We start from the raw sequence: 11,102 nt of genomic DNA on the forward strand, positions 1-11,102 counted from the left end.
TCCTTTTTGTCATTGACAGTGGCTATGTACAAAGATATAAAAAAAATATAAATGTGATTTTAGATCTGTCCAGTCGTGTTACTCCTGCATAAACTTGATTAATTATTGCCTACAAATGGACCAACCTAACTAGCTAGAGTGCTGATTGATCAAGAACTCGAGATAATTCTACTTGAAAGTAACAAACAACAACTAGGAGGATACGCTCAAAAGAAGAGAAAAAATTTACATTGGTGGTCCAAATTTTAACACTTGCAAATATTGTACCGCTGGTAAGCTTTTCCCATGGACCACGCACTAATACCGTGGCCAACAAGTGATTATCCATATGGACCACAAAATGATCGTTGCATTAGCTCACAAAACTACTAGAAAGAACAAAATTACTGTAAATTTAGTTACACATGCATGAGGCAGTTAACGACCTGATTAGCCTTTCTAGAAGAAACAACATATGTAGCACATTGTTTTATCTTTCTTGTCAATGATATGATATAATCTTCAAAACTTGTGTTTGCTATTATATTTCTAATTATTAGATGATAGAAATATTATTAACATTATATATTTATGTGATGAATGTTCCAAACATTTCTTTGCATATTTGCAGAATTGAGTCACATATTATAGTATGTATGACGTTAATCTATCTATCTCTGCTATATTACAAAGACGTCTCAAAAAAGAGCAATCAAGTTTATTCTAGAGGATAGATATTACCACATTAATCTAAGAAAAAGAAAATAATCTTAAGGGTTTGATTACGATGAGTTCAGATTGTGACTATAAAGATTGATTGATATAGTTATTTACGAAATACAATTATATTTATGAAAATTTTCTATAGGAAAGTTGTTTTAAAAAATCATATTAATCTATTTTATATTTTTTTAATAATTAATAATTAATTAATCATGTACTAATCTATTACTACGTTTTCTGCGCCAGATAACAAACCTACCCCTTCCTCCTAACCGAACGGGGCCAAAATATTGCTTCTTCTTATTGTTAATATATTGCTCCCCCTCTAAAATAAAATTTTATAATAGAAAAGTCTAAGGTGGTTTCACATATATGTGTAGTATCAAACTATATAGAACTAATAATTAATTGTATTGTTAGAGATGTGTATATAATGAAGAAACTCGCAATTCATTATTTCAAGCAACAGTGAAGGAGTTTCGACTCGAGGTTGTCTTTCGTCTTAGCAGTGAAGGAGCTTATAGTTTCAGAAGACCAGCTTTGGTCGGCCGCTAGTGCCGCTACCTTTGGGGATCTCTTAGGAGGGTAGAGCGGTCTTGCCACCTCCTCCCTCTGCTGGAGTTACGTTTTGTTTCTTAGTCGCGTGTTTAGTTTAATCGTTCTGTTTTTTACCTTCTTGGATCTTAGCCTTAAGCCCGTCAGGCCTCTAGGCATCGTGTACCAAAACTCTTTCCTGCTAATATATTGACGTGCAAGTCTTTTGCGTGTTCGAGAAAGAAAGAAATTATTTCAAGCAACGTAACACATTTACTGTTTATTTTTATTCGTAACAACACTAGGATATTTAGCTAGTATTAAAGGAAATAGGAACGTCCGTACGTTCCACATGCTGAATTATTCCCTATTATTATTTTTTGCATGTACTTGCAAGTTTCATCTAACTCATAGTCCTTGAATAGTCCCAAAGTCTAACCATTCGTCGTCTCACTAGCACTTAAATTATCCAACTTGGTTCAACAGAATTCATATGAAAGATCTATTAACTAACAGTCTACGCACGCTCTAGCTTATTTGTCCTCAATTAATTAGTTTTCTGTTATCTATCATATTATAGTATATTGCATCATCATATTATATTAATATTTATCAGGATATGTAGGCTAAAAGGGCAAATGAAATTTGTGAGAGAGAAATAAATCAAGCACCAATTGTATAATAAATTCGACGAGTTTTTAACAAACCATAAGCACGATAATATTTATGTAAGTCTTAATTTGCACGGTCCAACAGTCACCTTTGTATTGTTAACTTGTCTGTGCACATTTACTTCTGTTTCGGTAGGTCCTAATGGGAGTTTATCAGCTAATAAAATTAACATGTTCCTTGGGAAAAAGAAACAACCGGTCAATGTTGTTGCTAGAAACCGTACAGATTGAGTGTGTTTGTACCTACAGTTTGTGTTTTTATGAAGATGTTAATTTAGATATTTGAATACACATATTCTCTATCTATACCTTCTATATAGTAGATGAAACCCACTAACAATCATTACAACTAAAGCTTAATATGGAAACATACCACAACATCACCGCTAGCAATTAGTACAAGCTCATACAAGCATGTCATGTTAACTATTATTTATTATAATATTCTATAGACTCGAGCTTGCGTGCAGAGTATGTTAGCTCACCATCCACATATCATTTATGTAATATTTCAACATATATTTCTCCATTATTTCTACAACATTTAACATATATCCATTCAAATGTTCTATAACAAAGTGTGGGGGCATCATCTAGTATAACCTACATAATTGCCCCCTCACTAACTTTAATTAATTAATGATATTGTTTTCTCTTCTCTCACAAAGTCACATCCCATCTATCATACAGATGATGTGCCTATATCAATTTTTAACCCTAGGATAACTGGTCATATTAATGTGCAAATTATACACAACAACAATGCACATCATGTTTACCATTGTGATGCAACTTTACCGTTGCAACACCCTGGTTTACATCTAGTTACATCGGTAATTATGTAAATTGACTAATTGAAATGCATGCATCTGCCAACCGTAATTATGTAAATTGACTAAGTGCTTGACTAACTAACTACCGGGAAAGGTGAAATTATCACAATCGATATCCTGGTTGAAGTTAAATATTAACAACAAATAGTTAGGGATACACTTGCAATTGGTCTTAAGAGGACCAAGTGAGATGAGGGAGAATGTGTGTACATGTAGTATAGGGTAGGTTTTTGAGAAAATTTAGAGCGTCCCCCTAATATTAATATATATGTGGTTCATTCATCAACATATATAGGGAAAGAGTAGGGAGAAAAAAATTCTCTTTTTACCCCAGTTATGTACGTATGTAGTGAACAATTAGATACTGCATTCGTTTCATATTACAAAATGTTTGACTTTTTCCAAAGTCAAACTCATCTAAGTTTAACTAATTTATAGAAAAATATAGCAACATCTATAGCACTAAATTAGTTTTATTAAATCAAATATTTTAATTGAAAATATCACTATGTTTTTCTGTAAATTTGGTCAAATGTACTAAAGAAGTTTGATTTTTTAAAAAAAATCAAAACTATTATATAATATAAAACCAAGAGGGTATATTATACAGTGGGTGTACACTATAGGGCATATTCCTTAAGTATATTCTCTTGAGGCTCTATACTATCAGTAAAACCCTGGAGATGGAAGGGGTGCGTATCCTCCAACAAACAACTTGTTTTGAGTATCCTAGTTGGTATTAATAAGAAAGCAATTGTTGTGTGTAGTATAGATATGTCACGGCGTCATATACGCATGCAACTCATTAGTTAATTAGCATATGTATGCATCCATGGCGATCATTTTCTCAGTATACAGGTCATTATTAGCATGTCGAGCTCTGAACACGTCGGCTCATGCATAGCAATGCTGAACAGTGTAGAAGATAACAGAAACAAATATAGAAATACATACATAATTATGGAGAGCAAGCATATGCATGCAGTGTAGATGCGCCATAGTTGAACTGCTTGGTGACGATAGATAATTTGCTTCAAATTAACTACAGTAAGACTAACAGTATCCACACACACACACTAAATTAAGTCATCTATCTGAATTATTAAGCACTGAATTTTATATATGAAATAATAATAGTTCAACTTTCAGTGATTGTAATCAGAAATTTTGTGTGCTCCAACTGAGGCCTCAGAAATTAATTTAACGATCGAGAGGCTGTGAAATTACCACGTACTGTAACACATGCTTAGGTGGTTGGGTTCTACGGTCGACACATGTTAAGTTTCTGCTTCGATCGATCCCCTCGGAAAGCGATCGCCATTATTGGCCACATTGATAGAAGAGCTGAGCTAGCTAGCTAGTAATCACATCCGATCCATCTCCTCCGATCCCTTTTCAGTGGTGCATATGCAACATGATGATAAAGCCATTTTAGCTAGCTAGCGATCGATCGATGGAAAGGAGATGATCGAGATCGACCATTAATTCCTTCTCCTACCTACAACTCGATCACCCAGATCGATCGATGAGCTACCAGCTGCTTATTTAACTTGCCATCATCGATCGATAGATCATCCCAGCTGCTGTGCTGCTGACGGATGATCGATATGATGCCTGAAAACAACACGTCGTGATCCACTACTTAACCTCCCTTTTAATCTCACTCGAGTGCATATGTGGATATTGCAGAGTCTAAGCCTAGTCGTTTTAGGGTAGGTTACCTAGGCGCCTCTCGCGCGACGACGCCGCCACCGACGACGACGACCGCGCCTGACGCCGACGGCGACGGCCAAGAAGAAGAAGAAGATGCATCGTGCACTAACCATATACTGATCATCGATCGACGCAGCGCTAGCTACTTGTTGGCATGTGATTATATTGTTTACATCGTGGCAAACAAGGGGATTGAAATGACAACTCCAAGAATCAATCGTAAACCTGAACACGCTACTACTTAATTAACTGCTCTCTCTCTCTCTCTCTCTCTCTCTCTCTTCTATCTCTCTCTTCTCTCTCCCTTGCAAGTCTTGGCTGCTTATTCTGAACGATCGTGACTACTATTTCATGCCATCTAGCTGGCCATCGAATATATGTCGAATGGATGTGAGCTTAGTAATCATGCATGCCCATCTCCTTTTGATCGATCTTGACTACCAACTGATCATCTTTGCATTGCTTCGATACCCATCTCTCTCTATTCTCTCTCCCTCTCACAGATACACACACACATACACGTTCCAGTTCTGCACGTTTCCACCACATCCTATAGTGAGAATCATAGATATCCTAGTATATTAATTCACACTGAACCTGATTAATTAGGATTAATCCAAGTTAATTAGCTATATAGCTCTAGAATAGGTCAAGGGATTAAAGAGCTTTTCACAGCACATAATCTTAACTAGGACCAAATTAAGAGGGAGAATTAGATAGCTAGCTGCAAGCATGAATATGCTGGAAACTAAGAGATGCATCTGCCTAGTGAAGTAGCCGGCTTTAATATTTAGGAGATTCATATTCCTTTCACATAATATACCATTCTAGCTAGCTAGGTGGTATAGCTAGCCATATAGCTAGCTATATAGCTCGACCTTTCACCCACACAAATTTTTAATCAACGTGTTTAATTGTATATAGTATTTAGTGGTGTTAATCTAGCAAGGCTAGCAACTTGTTGCGTACGTAAATCACCAAAGAAAACAACTAATCTTGCATTAATTTACCAATCGATGCGTCGACGGGGGTTAAACAAGGATGCATACTAAATTATTTGCACACTCACGACAACCTCCCATGAGGAAAACCAAGTGGTTTCTTGATAGATCAATCATGATTTATGTAAAGCATATAATATTAATATATATATCATCTCATACCACACTATACCAAGAATGAATTCGATCATCATCAGTTGCTAATAGCTCCGCCTATCTCGCCGTGTTCTTCAGGTCCAGAATCTGGGTAGTGTGAAACAGAAAACAATCTAGCAAAAGCACACATGCATGATGCTTAGACGATTCTAGCTAATTAACCAATTAATTATTACTAAATTAATTAAGGCATGCGTGTTACGTCTGATTCTAACGGAATGAACGCACATTAATTAATTAATCTGTGCTAGTTGTTTAATTTGACACCCCACACAACATACAGAAGCCTGGGCGCACCTGGCCGGTTTTGATGATCAATTCTTGCAATTAACCTCCAAGCCATGCCAGACTGCATATGCCATGTTGTTAATTTAATTTTGTTTGTACGTGTGAGCTGGATGGTAATGTGTGCATATGTTTAATTGCTAGTTGGGACTGAAAACCAGGCAGGTTCATGCATGAGTGCATGTCATTCATGCCAAGTTACGAGTTTTGTAGGGAGGTAGGAGACATCAAACTGTACAATTCGACTACCTGTTGCAGGGAAGAAAGATTAACTAATGCTCCTACGGATATATAGTTTGGTGAGTAGCCTAAGACATGTTTAAGTATAATGCCATATTTGCCATCCATTCCATGGCATTGGGTCATCATGTGTGTGCACATGAAGCTGACGGCACCAACCGTCTACTAGCTAGTTATTATCTTGGCAGCTAGTTAATTGCTAAGCTAGGAATTAGCCACTAGGAGATCGATAGAGCAAACATCATGTGTCTAAAGTTGCTGTAAATTAATGGTAAGTGTGTATTGAGTATATACCTATGGTAAGGTATTGCAAACTTCTTGTTTATGTTAACTACTAGGAGGATGTCTAGAGTTTTTCTACGGTTCTTCCTACCAAAATTCATTGTACATTCCAAGTTATTATAGTTTAACAGTACATCTGGTACAATGTTGACACCCCTGCATTTCTTTGGTAGGCTTTTGACTTTTCATGCATGGTATTCGAGATATTTGATCATCGACCATTGTTGTTATAACTCTAACTTAGTTAAGGTTTAATTAATTAAAACGGTATTTTTGTAAAAAAAAAATATTTCCAAAAGGTAAATTTGATGATATATAGTTTTCATAAAATAAATTTGGACAATTTTAAACATATCAATAGTAAAATTATATAATTATTAGTGGCATCCCATTTAAGGTTTCAAAAGTGAAAAATGAAGCCGGCACTGGGCAATAGCAACATCAGTACCCAAACATACAGTAGAATCCATAGCAGCATAGGAAAATAAAACTTGAGGACGACGTCAAGATATTTGTTGATGACATTCAACCAAAACCTACATTTGCTAGAAACACTACTTTAATAGCCTGTTGTTCACTAGTAGATTCCTGAGGAATAGCTAAAAGAGAGAATTAGAAACCGTCGTTGCGTAGAGCTCATCGAGTCGTGCAAAATAGACTAAATTTGGGATGATCGGAGTTTGAATGATTGTGCGGTGATTAAATCAACGTGGGTCATTGGGTTTAATTTTTTTTAATTTTATTTCCTTTATCTTTCTTTCCCTTTAAATAGAATCTCATGGTTGGTGGAATTTACGTTCGTCATGCTATAATATTTATTTGGTTTGTCACGGTATCTAGACCCTTTAAGTGAAACACATCGGGTGATTGTTTATCTTATTCATGAAAAAAGTCAATAGACATATTTCCAAATAAATATAATTTGTGAATAGAATGTTTATATATGTATTCTTAGCAATATAAAAGCCAAGGCTAGAAAATAAACTTCCGTGCAAAATTTCAAAATCATCTCTAAATTTAAGGTTGGAAATTTAAATTTTACGTTATAAGTATTTGCAGAAGCAAAAAGATGAGGTGGATGAATTTTGTAGACTGGAGTCATTTGGATGGCTCGTAGTAAACAAAACAAAGGAATTATAGTGGAAGTCTTTTATTTTGGGAAAATAGTGCAAGAGAGATAATGGGAGAGAGTGCGTGGGACTTCTCAAAGGAAAATAAAAACATGAGTTAGGAGCTTATATTTATTTTTCTTCGGAATTGGGGCATTGGAGGAAAATCCATAGGAATTTTCTCAATCATATTGCTTTGTTCTAAGGAAGATAACATGAGAAGAATTCCTAAGGATTAAACTCCAACAAATTTCCTTTGAAATTCCTCAAATCCAAAGGAGCTCTTAGAAGTTTTGGCCGTATACGTCGTGATTCTGATGGGCCTAGCTAACAGGAATTTTGGGCCGATAGGCCTAACAGTGGGGAAGTGGGGATGTAGAAGATATACGTTTTCTTTATCTATCTTTTCCTTGATTTTATATAATGTATGCGCACATCTAACACTCATACACTCAAGAATATATATATTTTTTTAATTTATTATGACATGAGTACATGACAATAGTAAAATTGATCTTTCAAGATTTGGACGCAACGCTACACAGAGAAAATAAATCTTCAAGAGAGAACTAATGTCAGGACCGTTCCTGGGCCAGGGCGAGAGGGGCGCCGGCCTAGGGCCCATGAAATCAAGGGGCCCCCAAAATACATATACATATGTATATACCTGTATAATAAAATGGGTCAAAGAAAAGAAAATACTTCGTATCAGGCCCAATGGCCCATCAGCCCAGGAGAAATGATTAAGGAACGTTGCTGCAGATCGCTCCCGCATTGCCGCATATCCGACGTCGGACGCGGAAGCTATTTCTTTATTTTCGCCGTCTCCTCGTTCCCCTTTCATAGTTCCACTTCCACGAAACGCAGCGTCGCAGGTTGCAGCCACAGCAGCACAATGGCGCAACTCAATCCGTAAATCGTCGGTGGCGACGCTAGGAACATCTGAACATCTGATCAGTCGGCGCCAACGCACGGCTGAAGCCTGAAAATCCTGGGTTTTTTTCTTCTCTAATCCGGTAATCCCTATCCAATGTCTTCTTTGGTTGATGCGAGATCTATTAGATTATCGTAGACTATAATTATGTACCCTAGATGTACTGAATATTTTTACCATTAATATAAAACATATTACTATATATTGTGTTGAAGCAAAGGGCTCCAAATTTTATCTCGCCCTAAGGGCCCCGAAATACTAGGAATGGCCCTGACTAATGTCTGCACTATGTGGTGCGTCTTCCTTTAACTGAATATTCTGTTCAGAGTGGCAGCTAATCTGACGCCTCCTTGAGCTAGCCTGAGATTCACAACTGGCAACCTGCTCCAGAAATATGCATCTGCATCAGCAGCAAGAGAAATTAATCGCTGGTCAGGACATTTTTTGGTGTGTTTAATCTGCATCATATACAGCTTAAGTGGCACTACTAACAGTACCTTCTAGGACTGAATTTTCTGCCACATCCTTGTATGCCCAGTCGCACGCTGCAGTGATGCTCTCGGATGCGTACCTTGCATAGTTATCAGTTGCAGCCACAAATCAATCAGATCAGTAATCTGCCACAGCTTGTATACGGAATAATTCACAGGGCAAGGAATGGAAAGTTCAGTGACTTTGCATCGTGTAAAATCTAACAAATTCAGAGATTGCGCTTTTGGCTCTGAGAAACCATACATGTCTGGGCATGTGGTCTGGTTCTTGCTGCATTCTTCCCACCCTTGCACTCGCTGTGACCATTCTCCCTGAAACATCAAGAGCTTGATGAATCGGCTCTTGAGCACTCCTAGCTCAAGCCCACATACAAGAAAACGTGTTCATGTTTTTCTTACCGTTATGTTCTGCAACAGTGCATCGACAAATTCAGCCACACCTTCCCCGTAATACTCGTCTTCTGCCGTTTCGATGATGTTGTCATCCCAAACCTGACAAGTGACAACAGTAGCAAGAACAAAGGTGTCACTGTGTCAGCATTATGCACAATTCTGTCAGAATCGTTTTCATGCTTTAGTCTGAACATTGGACCTACATGGTGGAGAACAGTCTTCCTTTTGTACCAGTTCACATCAATGGTGTTTCCTCCTTTATCGGAGGTAAAACCCACATGAAGCGGCTGCAAGCCGACCACTGCAATTTATAAACAGTAAATTTCCCAGATAATCAATCATACACTGCGGAAGCTTACTAATGATATATTTTTTCAACAACCTGGTGGATGTCCCCCATGAAGTGTGCAAGGAACAGAAGTGCTTGTGTCAGGTTATCTGAACTCAAGATCAGAAACTCAATATCAGCCTGACTAACAAAGAAACACTAACAATTATTGACAAGTTTGTAGAACTGAATGAAATGGAACATTACATTGAGTAGAAGGAGATGCTGTATGATAGGTGAGGAGCTGGGAGGTGTAGTTGTTGATGGCGCCGGCGACGCACCGGCCCTCGACGCCATCCTCGTCCTTGCAGTCTCCTGACAAGACAAGAAATTTCAGTCGAGTTTCATGGATGATGATGTTACAAATTGTGCGTGCAAATTTCAGTCCAGGAGATGAACATAGAAACGCACTGTCGTAGGTGTAGCCGCAGAGGCGGTCAGGCGTGTCGATGTAGTGGAGCGGCGCCGACCAGGGGTACCTGAACTTGACGTCGTCGGCCCAGGAGCAGAGGCTGCTCAGGTCGCCGCCGGCGTAGGATGGCAGCAGGCCCCTCACCGCCGCGGCGGCCGCGTCGCTCAGCCGGCCCTGCGTGAGACGTCGAAAACGATGTAAAGAACACGGAGAGCAGAGGGAGGAAGAACAATGTGCACGCGTGCCTGTGCGATCTTGCAGACGATGAGATGGCCATGGACACCCCAAGCGTTCGACGGTGCAGGAAACGCAGCGAAGAGAAGCAGCGGCAGCAGCGTGGTGATCGGCTGCTGCATCCTGAATCCTGATCGATTGCACCTTGCAAGGAAGAAGACGAACACTCACCGGCAGGGATGAACGACGATCGATCAGGATCAGTGCCTCAGTGGTCAGTATTTTAAGCAATGGAAAAGATGATCGATTAAGATTGACGTACGGCGCAACCTGTCGCCAATCTCGTCCACATTGCTGAAAATGCAGGCCATGTTCATACCATTGAAGTGATGAACACACTCACACCTGCGTACTGACGTGCCATGTCCGTGCATACACAGGAGTGTTGTTATTCGATGTTTCTTTCTTCCTTTTTTTTTTCTTTTCCACTCAAGACGAATGCAACAGCTTACAGCTAGACGCACGGTGTGCGGTGTAAGAAGAAATTCAGCTTAAGCCAATGATTTCGGGTGTGTTCTTTTTTTTATGAAAGATAAAAGATTAGCTAATATTTTTATAGCTGTTTAGTAGTATATAAATGATAAAATTAACTGTTACTATATTCGTTCTAAAATAAGTTTATTTTTCAGTTTTAGATATAATGTTTTGACTTTTTGTCTTATTTGAATTTTTTTGCGATTAACATTTTTAATGTTACTTAGATGATAAAATATAAATAGTACTTTATGCATGACTACCAATTTAAGTTTTTGCATAAATTTTTCAAATAAGATGAGTGACAGAA

At 38.1% G+C, this 11,102-nt stretch overlaps 1 protein-coding gene across 1 annotated transcript; it reads right to left on the minus strand.

The window, feature by feature from the left end:
- Positions 1 to 8,612: 8,612 nt before the first annotated feature.
- Positions 8,613 to 10,440, minus strand: LOC102722900 (endonuclease 2). Its single transcript, XM_006643636.3, has 9 exons — positions 10,330 to 10,440; positions 10,084 to 10,258; positions 9,880 to 9,987; positions 9,727 to 9,782; positions 9,548 to 9,631; positions 9,351 to 9,443; positions 9,196 to 9,263; positions 8,958 to 9,031; positions 8,613 to 8,860 (listed from the first exon to the last, which is right to left on the minus strand). The coding sequence occupies exons 1-9, from the start codon at positions 10,438 to 10,440 to the stop codon at positions 8,766 to 8,768; spliced, it is 864 nt and encodes a 287-aa protein (XP_006643699.1). The 3' UTR covers positions 8,613 to 8,765.
- Between the last annotated feature and the right edge of the window lie 662 nt (positions 10,441 to 11,102).

The sequence above is a fragment of the Oryza brachyantha genome, chromosome 1, assembly GCF_000231095.2.
Source record: "Oryza brachyantha chromosome 1, ObraRS2, whole genome shotgun sequence".
Classification (NCBI taxonomy): Eukaryota; Viridiplantae; Streptophyta; class Magnoliopsida; order Poales; family Poaceae; genus Oryza; species Oryza brachyantha.

Bases quoted from the DNA above. Each gene is read 5' to 3' on its own strand.
- LOC102722900 (XM_006643636.3), bottom strand. From the start codon at position 10,440: ATGCAGCAGCCGATCACCACGCTGCTGCCGCTGCTTCTCTTCGCTGCG. The intron at 9,988-10,083 runs GTGCGTTTCTAT...TTGTCTTGTCAG, and splicing joins CTGCGGCTACACCTACGACA to GAGACTGCAAGGACGAGGAT. The intron at 9,444-9,547 runs GTAGGTCCAATG...GTCACTTGTCAG, and splicing joins GGAAGACTGTTCTCCACCAT to GTTTGGGATGACAACATCAT.